General features: G+C 32.3%; 1 protein-coding gene across 1 annotated transcript; it reads right to left on the bottom strand.

Moving 5' to 3' along the window:
• Positions 1 to 2858: 2858 nt before the first annotated feature.
• On the bottom strand, positions 2859 to 6215 carry LOC101254007 (protein EFFECTOR OF TRANSCRIPTION 2). The gene is made up of 3 exons (XM_004242894.5): positions 6045 to 6215; positions 5052 to 5423; positions 2859 to 4584 (listed from the first exon to the last, which is right to left on the bottom strand). Exons 1-3 carry the CDS (start codon positions 6132 to 6134, stop codon positions 3676 to 3678), a joined length of 1371 nt encoding a protein of 456 aa, XP_004242942.1. The 5' UTR covers positions 6135 to 6215; the 3' UTR covers positions 2859 to 3675.
• Positions 6216 to 15779: the final 9564 nt, after the last annotated feature.

Below are 15779 nucleotides of genomic sequence, written 5' to 3'. Positions count from 1 at the left end.
CTCCACCTCTTGAGCTTCTCGAACGCCTTTGAATATAGGTGGCTTGCGAGCCCCAACCCTGGCCTCCCTATCACGGTCGGGTAACATAGATCCTAAAGTCTCCGTACCATCCTTGAGCGTTTTCACTTCGTCCTTCAAAGTTTCGATCGTGCTTAGCAAGTGATAGCCTCCTTCATCTCGAACTCAGCCCGCTGGCGACCTTCACCCATAAGCTCTTTGATAGGTCATATCTTAAAAAGAAGCGAATACAATTTAGGAGAAAGATCTTTATAGAGATAGCCTATATGAAATGACTTTATAATAATGAAAGATGTGAAAATTCCTAAACATTTTGTAGCCTCCTATTCATAAATGTGTCACGCGTCACACTTGTGTGCAAGACTCTACTCAAAGTTTCTTGTCAGACATCCTATGACTTTCTTTCTAAAATCTTGTGCTCTGATACCAACTTTGTCAATACTCAAACTACATTTTAGACGTCACATTGCGTATGATACCCCAAGAGGCTTTGCACAAGCCACTTGGCATACATTCAATACAAAATAATAGGCAAAAGTAAAAAATCTCATATTAAGAAAATAGTTTGACATTTCAAATAAGAAGTCTAACATAAATTTTACAAACCATCTATTCAATAAAAAAAATGGTGGAGACATAACCCATGCACCACGTAAAATATGTGAAACATAAAAGCATAAGAAAGAAATAAAGATGACATGGTCCTCGGAGTATGAGGACTCACTAAATCTTGAAATCTCTAGGTGCGAACTAGCCGCGGACATAGAGAGAGAAATCGTCAAGCCCTACACTAGGGAAATAATGTAGGCACAAATATGAATTAGTACATGGAGTGTACTATGTATGATGATATGCATAAAAATGTAAATCTGGTTCATAAGGGGACATAATCGAAAACATGATGTACATGACCAAGATAAACATAGTAGTAATCTTTAAAGAGAATCATAATCATGAACATAATCTATGCATCTTGAAATCATAAGGGAGCTTCATAAAACATATCGAAAGTAAATTAGTTTGTTTTGTGGGATATTCGCTTTAACTGAAAATGGACTAAGTGAGATATATATGGAATCTGATGTGACTCCCACATCGAGAAGGGAGAGTCCACTTGCCAAGGTAGAACTCTGTATCATGCCATATGCTATATGACGATCCAGTAGTTGGGACACTTGTAATCCTTATCCTAAAAAAAAGATTATGTAAGAGAGCAAGGGTAGAGAGAAACTTCACCTCAATTGGGAAATCACACATGAGACTATTACGAAAATTCATACATATGGGATTAATTGAACCTATCATGTTGTATAATAGCCACTTAACAATAATAAAATTTCGAAGAAAGACCAAGTCTGAATGTCTCCAGTTCTAGAATAAAAATAAGAGATAATATAAGGGTAAGTGACACCTATCAGAGCAATTGGCAGCTACCTCGCGTACATCACAATGCAAGCCTTATATTTTTAAATTCTTAAAATAGTGGGGGTTATTAAAATAAGAAAAAAATGGTCTTTGAAAAGTATGGTTTTCGCATTTGGAGACATGCTCTAGCAAAAAGTATCACAAGTGCATATATTTATCTTGAAATAAATCACATGTTATTGTTTGAATTTATTGTGATGAATTTTGGCTCTAACACGAGAGTTATAAATAAACTATGAAAAATATGTTGAGTAGTCATCTAGCATGAAATGGTTTGGGTGAGAAAATTTTCATTCTTGAAACGTATAAAATTTAAAACATGTGATGAAATTTTCTTTGTCAAGTCACAATATGTTTTAAACATTGTGAAATACAATTTTGTTGATTTTGTAAGTCTTGCAACCCCTTTTGATTTATTGGGTAAAAATGGTGTGATAAAAATAAAGGAATTTGCTATCCTACAAAAATATGATATATGTGAATATCATACACTTTATTTTGAGAAATAATTTTTTATAATTTTGATTAATTGTGATAGTACCAATATTATTGGCAGAGTTCAAATCGTTATTACAATGGCAATTCAGACTCATGAAGAGAAAACACAATATTGTGAGATCATATTAATTGTTGTTATACCATCAATATTAGTTTTGTTAAGACTTGTGATATACTCTTGAAGATTTATAAACTAAGGGCTTAGCAAGATAAAGAGTCTAAAGCACATCAAGAATTGATGAAATCGAAGCTCATAAATTCTGAATCATATATAAGGAAATCCAATTTGGGACAAGAGATCCTATAAATAGGTTTAATGGAAAAAATCGAATCATACGATGATTTGTCGTGAAACACACTAATATTAATTTTATTCAGTCCCTATGTCGTGAGTGCATTGATTCTTGGCACGGCATGCATCCCTCCGTCAAAACGAAGGACGATTTTGTACTACATAAAATTGATTGGGGGTGGTTATATTTGAACCGAATCTATAACTAGAGGTATACTTGTATTATTTCTAGTAATACAATGGTATAGTTGACCCTTTTCTGTTTAGCGTTCGTCTTTGATAAGCCTTTCAGAATGAGGTATAAATCCCAGAGCATCCCCCTGAAACTTGAAAGGCTCAATATTGAGAAAAGATCATTGAGGAGAGTGGCAGAACAAAGTTTCTTTCCCCAAAGGACAAGAGTAAGACCTCAAGTGAAGAGGCAGATACAATAGCAGAGAACAAGTAGCTGGTGAGCGCCTGCTAAGTCTAGCTGTCACTTCATTCTTTGATCTGAATCCATACCTAGACGACTTCCACAAGGTGCGTTGGTGCGATAAGAAACTGTATGTTTAACTTCCCCAAACTTCTGTATTGTACAAAAACGGAAATTTATCACTACCACATTTTCTGATGTCCAAAAATGTAAAATAATAAATATTCAACCTTCCTTATTCAAGTCTCGAAACAAGTTCACCGAAACAAGAGAAGGGACAGGAATGAAGTACTATGAACTGTATAGATTTATTAGATTACAGACACTGATATCAATCAGTCTGACTTCTTCATCTCACAACAGCAAACCACAAGTTGTTAAGCACTACCAAATCGTAGGGACAATTAGTCTTCAGAAAAGCAAAGCCACACGGCAAACTACGTTTGTAAATATACTCATACTAGTAACTAGAAGATTTCCCATAATTTTTATTTGAAGCACACATGGATGACAAATTTGAAGACTTGCTGTCCTCACATATTATGCGACCTGCTAATATCTTACGTCAGTTGAAACATCTGAAACAACTCCTTCATACTTTTAAGATGCCAACACCAACTTCAAATTGGTTGTGTCTAAGACAGCCTGTGGAAACCCATCTATTCCATTAGGTGCATGCATCCACCCTCTGCTGAGCTTCATACCCTGGAGTCTTATGGGCCTCATTCCAGTTTCATTGACCGCTATATTGGATCCTTTGGTGCAGTGACCTTTTACAGTAGGAACCACTGCGCAAGGGTGCCACGACTGATGAAACTACATTATGCAGGTTGTGGAGTGCTTATTCAGTTCTTCCTTCCTTTGTGCTGCCAACATCTTTTATTACCTTCCGAAGGTTACCTTCTGCAAAAAGAATCATTATGCAATGCAGCTCCACAAGTTGGAGAAACGGTTGAATGATGTAATGTCTATATTCCTCTGCTAATTTTGGCAACTTGACCTGCAAATAAACTTGGTATTTCAACTCCTAATTGCTAGAAATGGGCTCTTTAACCCTCATACACTTATGTCCTTCACACCGCTTTCTTCCTACTGTAGGTTGGCTGGTGCAGAAACTACCATCATTTAAATGAACTCCACATATGACATTGTAGTTCTGGTGGATAAGAGAACTGGAGAAATCTTGAGAGTCTTGTCTACCCGCTTTGCTAGATAAGATATGCTGACAATCATTACTAGAAGAAGTCCTGTTTTCCAGTATAGGATTGTGAGTCCACTGGCCAATTTTGTATGTCGTTGGCTGAGAATTGGAGCCTCGATTTCTCCGTCCCTTGTGCTCCATACACCTTTTGTTTCTCTGGAATGGTATTCTTGCACAAGAGGCACCACTATCCAAGATAAAACCACAAATTGGAGAATTTTCCTCATCTATACTCACACATGGCCTTGTGCTCCCATTTCCTTCTGCAATCAACTTTGACTTTACACTGTTTACCTTCATTCCCTTGTGCTCAGCACATCTTTTATTTCCTGTTTTTGGAGGCCTTATACAAACAGATCCATGACCTAAAGCCACACCACAAATAATATTTGGATCACCATTTACACCAACATTAACTGAAACTATCCTAGGCTGTGATCGCCCAAATTTCAAAATTTGGGGAAGGAAGTTGGTGCTTTTGAAGCTATCATGAAAACCAGATCCATTCTCCAATAAAAGGGGCTCACACGCTTTGATTCTGACCCCCTTTTGTTTCTCAAGGGACAATTGAAGCTTCCTGATGAAAGCAGGAAGATGAGTTTTTCTTGAAATGCCATCAAGCTTGCGGAGGACAGCATTGTGGCGACGTACACCATTACTACCTTTATTCCAAGCATAATCAAATTTGTCGAGCAGCTGGGCTTCAGTTCTCTCTGCATCTTTATTGTCATTCATCTGTTAAATATCAAAAAACATTACCAAAACCTATTATGGTTCATAGTAACTAAGGTACAAATAATCAATACGGCATGCAATTACTTTCACTGAAACATGCTCAACTGCGCAACTACGTGGCTGGCAGACAACTCATAATGATTTCTCAGAGAACAGAACAAAATGAAGAAAAAACTGAACTTGGCCTTTTATCGCATACATCTATAACTTAGAAAATGTACTCATGGAAGTATTCTATCAACAAGATTACTGAGTGAAACTAGGAGAGCTTTAATCTAAATGCCAAATAGAAAAGTGACAAGCGAGAGCAACAACTAATTGCCATTTTTGTCAAGGAAAAGTCACATTAACAAATCTTACTTCACATTTATTAAACATCTTTTTGCATTTCAATGTCTAACAAGAAACCACATATTAACACATCTGCAAGCTGCTTAAAGTGGTAGATAGGAGAAATATGTACTTACAGGTGCCCACCTATAAACAATAGAGAAGCCTCTTGAAAATGTTTCTGTAAATAATCCAGCTCTCTTTGGACCAGATATTATTTCACCAACGTGCAGCTCGCTATTGGAATAGTCATTCTCTAAATGAGCACCTACACGTCCATATTGCTGCAGTCTAGTTCTAACATTATTCGATTTTCCAACATAAACAGGAACAATATAATCAGGGTCAAGTCTGGTAGCCTCTCGCCCAGCTTTTCGTCGTGACACAGCTATTCCCAGTTCATAAACTCCAGAGCAGGAGGTGCAGTTTGGCAGGTTCTGAGTCCTATATCTCTCTGTTCCTTCCTTTCCCAATAAATAATCCTCCCAATCATTAGGCCCAACCAGAATCTGGCAGTAAAACAGTCATGATGAATCAGAAGCACAATAGGTAAGTTGCTAAATATAACTTTGCTACAATTCATCATCAAACCAACACGGAGAAAGAGAATTGAGATTACTACACTAGAACTATATTTTCCGTCCAAAGTTAGATACTTCCTTTATTCCATATTAATTGAATTTGTGAGGCAATGCACATATACTAAGAAAAACGTTCAAACACACAATTTCCACAATTGTCCTTTGTGAAATCATAAATATAACTTTGAAAATAGAGTAATTTCTCTCCTGCATAATACAAAACTTCAATAAACGAAAGAGAAAATATGAAAAATAATTCCATCATCCATCCTAAACTTTGAACAATTCAATTATCTCAACAATGAAAAGTCTCAAAAATTTCACTTAATATGGAACAAAGAAATAATATTTAAGACATTCTACTGCTCTAGTACTATTATGTTATTCCTCCATTTCTTCACTTCCATAATCATGAATCAAATAATCAACGACAAGCAAGGACAGCTCTAGATCTAAATCTAAGCAACAAAATTGGACCAGAAAGCTAACGAAAATGAAATATTTGTCGAATTAAACAGAAAAGAAAAAGTGAATGAGATTTGATGGAACCTTCCAGTGGGAGAAAGAGGAATCATGTTTTGTGCGTTTACAGTCTTCTCGTCTGAGCCGACGGGTGAAGGATTTGTCAGCAGCTCCCATTGAGCTCTTCAGCTGCACTCACTGGTATTTCCACTTTTTTTCCTCTCCTATTTCCACTTTTTTCCTTATATTGTACCGAATTACATATATTAGTTATTTCAATTTATTTATGATATAAATAAATATATAAAATAGTATATGAATTTTTATGGTGTAAAATAAATTAGTATATCAATTTACATATGGTGTAAAATAGTATATTAAATTTGTGATATAAAATAAAATAGTATATCAATTTATATACGGAAAAGGGTTAAAAATACTTCTTTACTATTCAAAAAAGTTTTAAAATATCCTTCGTCCATTTATAGGGCTAAAATGCCCCTGCATCAACTTTAAACTAACATTCTTATACATATTATTGTTATTAATTATTATACGGTATCTATCTATTGGATAAAGTTTAATATCAATCACCAAACTTTTCATACCCCACCCGACCCATATTGCCCCAGGCTCAATTTTCACGTGTTATTGAAGTTTTGATAGATTCAAGTTGGATTTGTATACATTTGTAAGAACAACTTTAACTTCTTTCTCTAATTTCTACTTCACTGTCCATTTTTTCCCCCTCTTTTCCAGTTTTGTTTCGCAAACTCAGAAAACATCTCAAGAATAAAGCGACCTACTTAAAACATGAAAGACTTCAAAAATCAATGTTCCAACTTGAATTTTTCAACTTCAATAAAAATGTTGCATTGAAAATTTGATTATTTTGGGTGAAATTAATTTTGTAATCGCTTAATTAGTTAAGGAAAAGAAGAAAAAAATCAAATATAAGGTTTAGGAGGAGGCGATGATTCAATCTTTATTTTCTTTATTTCTAATGGATCTTTTAATTGGGTTTAGATCAAGGGGTGTCACTATGGGTTGGGTTGGACAAGAGAAAGTTTGGCGGGTTGGAAATTAATTATATCCAATAGAAAGATGCCACATAATAATTAATAATGATAATTAAAAAATATAAAGTTGTTAATTTAAAGGTAATAGTGGGCAAAGAAAGTTGAATGAGGGGTGTTTTAACCCAATAGGTAGATGAGTGATAATGTTACACCTTTTCAAATAGTACACGGATATTTTTGCCCCTTTTTCGATTTTTATATGGTATAAAATAGTATATCATTTTTATGGTATAAAATAAAATAGTATCAATACATCTATTTTCTATCTAGCTATATCGATATCTATATCTATATCTATCTATACTATCTTAATCTCATGAGGTCTCAAACTTGAATATTGAATTACTATAATACCCTCAATAAATACTCAATAAGTAGATACCTTTTCACATTAAAAAGATTGTGACTTTTTTAATGAGTTGTGAATCTTTTTGACGGGTTGTGATTTTTCGAAAGGTTGTGATTTTTCGAAGGATTGTGATTTTTCTAAAGGGTCGTGCCTTTTCTGATGAGTTGTGCCTTTTTCAAACGGCTATAAATTTTCCTATAGGCAGTGGCTTTTTTGAAAGATTGTGACTTTTTGGATAAGACACAATTAAAACTTATTCATCCTACAATTTGATAGGTATTAATAGAGGTGTTTCCTCAACTTATAAACTAAAATTTCTTTAAGTTCTCTATTCTTCTTTTTCTTCTTAAAAAATCTAAGTGTTATTTGCAAAAAATTGATGAAGTTCTAAAATCAACAAAATTCGAGGTACCTCATGACAAAGAGTTGATGAAAAAATTTATAGTAAATCATTCATCAATTCACACTGGTATTTTTTTCTTATCATTTTCATTAGTTAATAATGACAAAAATTAGTGGGAGAGAAAATAAGATTAAACAAATATGAGAAAAAAGGCATATGATTTGGGTAAAGTATTTTTTATTTATTTATTATTCTTTTTCCTCAAACAGAAGAGCTTCTTTCTAATTTTGGTAAAATGACGAGTATCAACGTAGTCTTTTGAATTATTAGTTTAATGTTAAATTCAATATTTCAAAAATAGATTTTTACTTTTTACTTATAATATGATAATATAACCATGATAATAATTATTTTTCAATAGATATGTATGTAAAAATGAATGGAGAAAGTAAAATCTTGGTGATAAGAGGTTTAAATGAAATGAAACACTGGAGTGAATATAACAGAACTTATATTTTTGTCTTCCTTCCATGGCTATGTATTGTTCCATATAATTTTTATTTATGTCACAAGATATGAAAATAGATAAGAAAATAATGATTGATTATAAATGATCTTAAATCAAAAAACTGACTCTATAAATAATACTCTAAATTTTATTTATCAATTAATTTTTATCATTGAAAAATTTAAATATTTTATATCATGATGCAATTTGATAAGATACTAAATACTTTCATTGGAATACAACTATGTAATATGCAGACGACCAAAAAAAGGAGAAGACTACAATTCCACAAAGATAACATAGAAACTTAATAAAATGAAATATTTTTTAAACAAATGTGATGTTATTCAAATATTAAAATTATGTTATTCTACTGAAGTAAATATAACCATCATTTATGATGACAACCAAGTAAACTTTTTTTTCTAAAATAAATTACATCTATGATAGTCTTACTCAAATATTACTTAAGTAATAATATTTTGTAAAAGATATGTTACATATAAAGATAATATTGAAATACCTATAGTAATTCTTATTAGTGTCATACACATACTAAGTTTCAAGTATGAATATTTAAGACAAAATTTGTACTTAAAATGATGTACATCATCATATATGTTCATTAACTCAAGAGGAAAGACTTTTGGTGTCATTTTTTGAATAGATATTTTTTTCTATTTTGTTGGTTAGATTTGTTTAAAAAATTGAGTGAAATAAGAAATAATATTATAAAAGAAATTTCACTTTCTCTCATATTTAAATATTGTAACGTATTTCAAAATGTTTTAATGATATATAGTCATTTTGATCTCAAAATACAAGTAACTCTGTGACAATATGTACTAATAATTTAAAATGACTTGTCCTATGTTCGTTCAATGATAATAATTTACTAAGAAACTTTAATTTAGTATTATTAATTCCACTTTACAACATCATAAGAGTATATATATACTATATATATGTTACAAACGTGTCGTGAAACTTTTACTACCTTAAAAGCATGAAAACCTAACTTGAATGTTAAGTTACTATGATAACCCAACTTAAAACACCGATTTTAGTATATATTTTATATTTTGTATCTTCTATTTAATATTATATCATATTCTTTATTTTCTATATTATAGTAAAAGCTAACACATTAATGGGTAGTGACCTTTTCGAACGGTTGCGACATTTTTCATGAGTTGTGATTTTTCCAAAAAGATATATTTATTCTAAAAGAATTGTGACTAGGGGTGTTCATGGTTCGATTTGGATCGGATATTGATTAAAGCCAAAATCAAACAAATTTAGTCAGTTTTTGAATTTCTAAAACCAAACCAAACCAAACAAAAAACAAAAACATCGGTTTCGGTTATTGTCGATTGGGTTCGATTTTGTTCAGTTTTTCTGATTTATTCAATTTGAAAGTAATGTATTTTTGAGGACGTACCTATCTCGATAGACACAAATACCAAGTACATGAATAATGTACAGAAAAATTAATGTCGATTCAATAAAGAAATTAAGCAAAATTAGAGTTATCATTACATAAATAAAGTCATTTATTTGAGATAAAGTGTGACTGTTTTATGTTAAGTACAGTAAGTAAAGACCAAAATGGATTTTGATGGTGTTGGATTTGAGATTGTTATACCTTGACTAAAGTGTTGGAGGCTTGAAAAAAAAGGTAAAGTTAAAGCTTATGTTAATTAAAATTTAACAAAATATTTTTAATTATTTTGTGAATAATATATAAATAATTATAAAATTTATATATCTAATTTATTGATTCAGTTTGGTTATTTTTGCGGTTGTTTTTTTAGTAAAACCAAAACAAAACCAAATAGTTTTGGTTTTCAAAATTTAAAAATCAAACCGAACCAAACTAAACTAGATATCGATTTTTTTTAATCAATTTGTTTGAATTGCGGTTTGGTTTGGTTGTTAATCATAACCATGAACAATCCTAATTGTGACTTATCTGATACGGTATGATAAGCACATATTATACTGTTATTCTTTGTCTATCTATATAGGAGTTCCCTCAAAAATTTTAACTACAATTTTTTTGGTTAGTTTTCTATCCTTCTTCTTAAAGCAAGGAAAACAATGAGGCTCAATCATGTAATTACAATTTTTTCTGTGACTAAATTATGTAGATCAACCAAAGTTGATGCAACAAGGAGAATGAACTAATTCAACTTCAAACGAGAATAATATCTAGATAATTAATATGTACTCATTTTCTTAGCTATAAATACACTTCTGCAACAACTTTTACTTGACAAGAAGTTCACCGATTTTTGTTGCATAATCAACAACTTGGTGTTCAAACTACTGGAGAAAAAGGATTTGACCAAAAACTTGCTTGAAGAGTCCAGACAATACTTCTTCATTTCAAATTTATTTGTTGTACTTTTATTGTTATTCAGTTTAAAATAGAATCTTCTTTTTACTTTGGGTTGGGGGGAGCACTTTAAAACCACAAGGTTAAAATACATTTTATATATTCAACATATCCTTAAATTAATAGTCTTATTTATTTTTTCAAATTTCATATCAATTTTAAAATTAGACAAATCGATGTCTATCGTTTTTATCTATACTATATTAAAAGAATGAACTACATAACATAAATGATAAATTATTATAATACCACCAACTCAAAACACCAAATTGAGTGTATCCAATTATTTATTTTATATTAAAATATTAAAAGTAGACACCTTTTTCAAGATTGTGACATTTCAAAGAGTTGTAACTTTTTTGATGAGTCAACGAATTTCTAATAAACTTCAATTACCCATATAACATATTTCGCATATAATCGATCACATGTCGAGAATTCCTCTCCATATTGTTGAAACCCCTGTTTTCGCAATTGTTTTAGTTGTTAATTGACAAATGAATCCCCCCATATAACATTTGTGGTCACCCCTGTCAATTTAATAAAATGTTTTCAATAATTTCTATTCTTACCACCCATAAGATTACATTTGTAACTTCGTAACTGAATTCAAACTTGTACTGCTCCTTGTGGTTTGACCCCAACTCTTCGTTGGGTTTTATACTAGATTACGAATGCCCACACCTAGTATTGGATGAGGTGTCGTTGAGCGCTTATTAGAGTGCCCTTAGATCTTAGGATTTAGCGACCCATTACAGAAAGTAAAGAAAGTATACCTTCCACGAAAGTAACCATGTGTAACTTGAAATCAATCAATCAAGATAAAACCGACATTGAATTTAACTTCGAAATATAAAATTCCAAATTCAAATTTTAAAACCCCTAGAAGTCTAGGGAAAGTATTCTAGAAAACAAAGTGTTCTCTTAAACTTAATAGTTCAATTCTGTAATTGAACTCTTTCCCAAAACATTGTGGCTATTTAGGTTTTCCAAAAATTTACCCCAAAAATCTACTTCATAACCAACTCGGTGACATTAATCAAGCTCGTGTAACTGGCTCAGTTAATCACCTTTCTTTCCCATTTCGCCATTGTGATGCTCTAAGCTTCATGTATTCGAACCTCGGTTGGTGTACTCAATTGAGTAAGTCAGTCTCGTTTAGTGTATTGCCAAATACCACCTTAGTTCATTGTTCGAGCGTTAAATATTTTTCTTGCACACTGTCACTTTAGGCAATGTGCTTCAGATCCACCTTTATTATTCATCGTATCACTTTTTCTATTGGAGTTCCGAGATCTTATTTGGTAGACAAAAGTGTTATGCACTATCACATTTGGCGAAATCTAGTTTAGTCGGTGATCAGCGCTTTTTGCTAGGAGATTAACAATATTCATTTTGCACTTCTTTAGGGTTTTGGTCGTTCTTTCAATCTTTAGTGTGTGCCTTATCCAATTTCTTTAATAGATGCAAATCATTAAGATTTGATTAGAAATAGAGAAAGTTAGGCATTGAAGACACCTAATTATTGAACCAATGGACTTTAAATGAGTGCAAATATACCACTCATCATTGATCCAAGACTCCAGTCCTCCATTATTTTTGGGCTTCTAGCCTCAAATTATGTGGGTATTCACCGATGAAACCTATTCTTTCATTGGGTCCCCAATGTTTTCAATTATCAAATTCAATTTGAATTGATCAAATTAGAGTTTCAATTCAATGAGTATGAGTTTCATCTAATTATGATTGATTATGTTCAATTAAGTATTCTAATGCATGAATTGATGTTAATCTATGATAGTTAATTAAATTGCATTGACACATGCCTTATGCTTTTCAAACCATGATCCTATGACGAATCCATGAACTATGAATTATGAAATTTGAAGATTTGCGTGTTTTTAATGAAATGATTTAAGTGATTTGGGATTTTAAAAAGAATATCAATGCTATTGTGAAAATATTACTCACTTACTATGATGGTCATGATTGTGAAAGGTATTTCTTGCAAAAGAATTCATATTGGTGAAAGGTTTTCTCATGCATGTTGAATTATATTTAAGGTGCTATTCTATATTTTGATCTCAAAAGTGTGGATTTCTATTGATCGTGTCTTTCTTATGTTAAAATGATATTTGACTTTTATCTCTTCCGTTGGAATTTAGACTTAGCACAAAGAGTTCTATGAGATGGAGGCTCAAATAGGGTAGTCTCTAGTAGAAACCTCTAGTCAATATCTATATGCCTTGTAGGATTCTCTTAAATGACTTAGATAGAGGACCACTTTATAAAATGATGATATGTATGTATTCTTTCTTTGAAACTAGTTTCTCTTTCTTTTTGTTTGAGGTATATAGCAGATTTGATGATATAACTCTCCTGATCCTATTGTCGGTTAAAGCTAATATCCCACAAAAGACTTTTTTTTTCAAGGTTATCTCATGTATTTTTTGTAAATGTATTTGACTATGTTCTGTGATTCTCATGTCATTTCTTCTTAAACTTTAAATGTTTCATATGATCATACCTACTCATTCTCGTTTATCATGTTTTCATTCCTATGTTTATACATATTGCCTCATACTTAGTACTTTTCATGTACTAATGCATACTTGTACCTGCATTATTTCACTAATGTAGGATCCGACGCTCATACCTTCTATACTCGTGGCTAGTTGATCCTCAATAGAATTGGAATATTGCTGAATCATAATGTTCCAAGGACCAAGACACTTTATTGCTTTATGTCATTTCGTTTCACACATGGTATGTTATGTATAAATTATGTCCTAATCACTTTCCTTATGATGTAATAAATAACTTTGAGAGATATGTTTTATACTTCTATTTTTGTAAACACTACTGAAATATGAAATGTTTCATTTGAAATCTTTATTTATATTATCTTGAATTATGTACGTAAGTGGCTTGTGTAGGGCCTCTCGGGGTCCTAAATACCATGTTACACCTAGGGTATACTTTGTTCATAAAAGACGGTATCAGAGTACAAGATTTAGATAGGTCCTCAAATGTCTCATAGTCCACATAAAGTAGAATCTTGTTCATGAGTTTGAAACGTGTCACACTTATGAATTAGAAGCTACAAGATGTTTAGAATATTCCACTAATTTGATCATTCTAAAGTTCTACAAAGAGTGTAACTCTATATAATTGTCTCATAGTCTTTACCTAATGCTTTTCAGGATATGACCCTCACAAAGCATACATGAGAAGGAACACAAATGAGAATGTGGGGCAAGAAGCTCATCACGAGGCTCCTGAAGTTCTAGGTGATCCTTCGGAAGAACAAGTGACTAATGCGGAGTTTAGGGCTGCTATTCAATTGTCATTCCAACCCATAACGGCTAAAGACGATAGAGACACTACGGTCCTCATGAACCCAAATGTGGGTACGGTGGAAACTCAAGTGTGGGAATTCTATAGGATGAATCCCTAAGAATTTCATAACTCTAAGGTTGAGGAAGATCCTCAAGAGTTTGTTGATGAGGTATACAAGGTGTTGATAATCATGCGAATGATTCCTATGGAAAACTTGGAATTTGCAACTTATAAAATTAGGTATATTGAGCAAGTTTTGTTAAACCAATAAAAGGAAGAGATGTCATTTGATGCGGGTCCTCTTGATTGGAAAAAGTTTAAGGTTGTTTCCTTGATAGGTTCCTTCCCTTTGATATAAGGAAGAATAAAGTTCTTTAGTTCATTAACCTTGATCAACGAAATATTATTGTGAAGGTTTATTGTAAGAACCCTAAAAATGGATATACTAAGTGATACTTCATGTGTCAAGAATGCCTATGATTAGACCAAGGTTCACACGGATTGATGCGCGTAGAACCAGACTTCGGAACCCTTGATACATCCAAGCCAACTAACTTGACAAGTTAGTTGAGCTAGGAAAGATTTGGTCCAACCATGTAGGGCTCTCGAATGCAAAGATTTACTCGAAGGAGTCTTTACCAGACTTAAAAAGAGGAAATCTTAGGTTTGGAGGGTCTAGGGGTAAAATAGTCTTTTTCCAGGCTAAGAATAATATCGTGATTACCCTAAATATATAATTATTAATTTAATTAATAAGGTTGAGGGGAAATTTAGGGAGAGAGAACAGAAATTGAGCTCTTAAAGTGAGGTCTTGCTTCACCTGGGTTCGAACCTAGGTGGAAGCAATGAATTAATGTGATTTTTATTTAAGATATTGAATTAATATAATTAATTAATAATTATTATTTATTACATGATTTAAAATAAAATAAAAATCAGATTTTTTAACAATTAAGTAAACCTTATTCCACGAAGTCCTAAACTAGACTCCTAAGCCTAATATAACTACTACTCTCTCACGTCTATCTCTCAACTCTCACGCTCGATTTCTCTTGTTAGTTCACACGAATTTCTCTGCCAAAAACAGAAAATAAACACATTAGAAAACAATCAAAAGTTCTCTACACTCAAAGAACTTACAAAAAAAATATACAAGCAAGCAAGCTAACTTAAGAAACGAAAACTTTGCATCATCTTCTCGACGGGTTTGTGTTGAAGGTTTAGGGGAGATTTTGGTCAGCACATGGAAGGTGTGTAGAGCTAAAACAAGGTATGGGTTTTCTCTCTTGGAATCCTTTCTCCAAGAGAAATTTCATTCCACAAAATTCAAACGTATCAAACTAAGGTGTCCCCTTAAATGTTGAACTCCTTGTCCCTAGTTTCCTTCCAATTTCAATCTAAATTAGGTTATAAATCATGTTGTTGGTAGATAAGTGTGAGAAGTGATATTCTTTGTGATTTTGTGTTTGGAAATAGCAAGCGTGTTCAATGATGTCAACCGAAATTGATGTGGTGTAATATGTGAATGTTTGGTGTTGTAATCCGTTTTGAAGTCTTAAAATGGTTAGTTTGATGGCTCAAATTAACGTGCCTAAAATTTGTAATTCATGATGTTCATATGATGTGTATGTGACTGATTTTAAGTGGAAAATTGTAGCTAAAACAACAATGAATCTACACCTAAGAATGTGTTAAACGAATCCATGAAATCTTCCCCAAAAAGGTGTAAAATGATCCATGACTTTTCCAAAGTCTTCAAGTGGAATTATTGGTGAAAATAAGGTAAGAAAATGACTAATTTTCCAG

Source organism: Solanum lycopersicum, chromosome 7 (assembly GCF_036512215.1).
Source record: "Solanum lycopersicum chromosome 7, SLM_r2.1".
NCBI classification, from domain to species: Eukaryota; Viridiplantae; Streptophyta; class Magnoliopsida; order Solanales; family Solanaceae; genus Solanum; species Solanum lycopersicum.
This window is presented reverse-complemented; position numbering and strand designations above follow the sequence as displayed.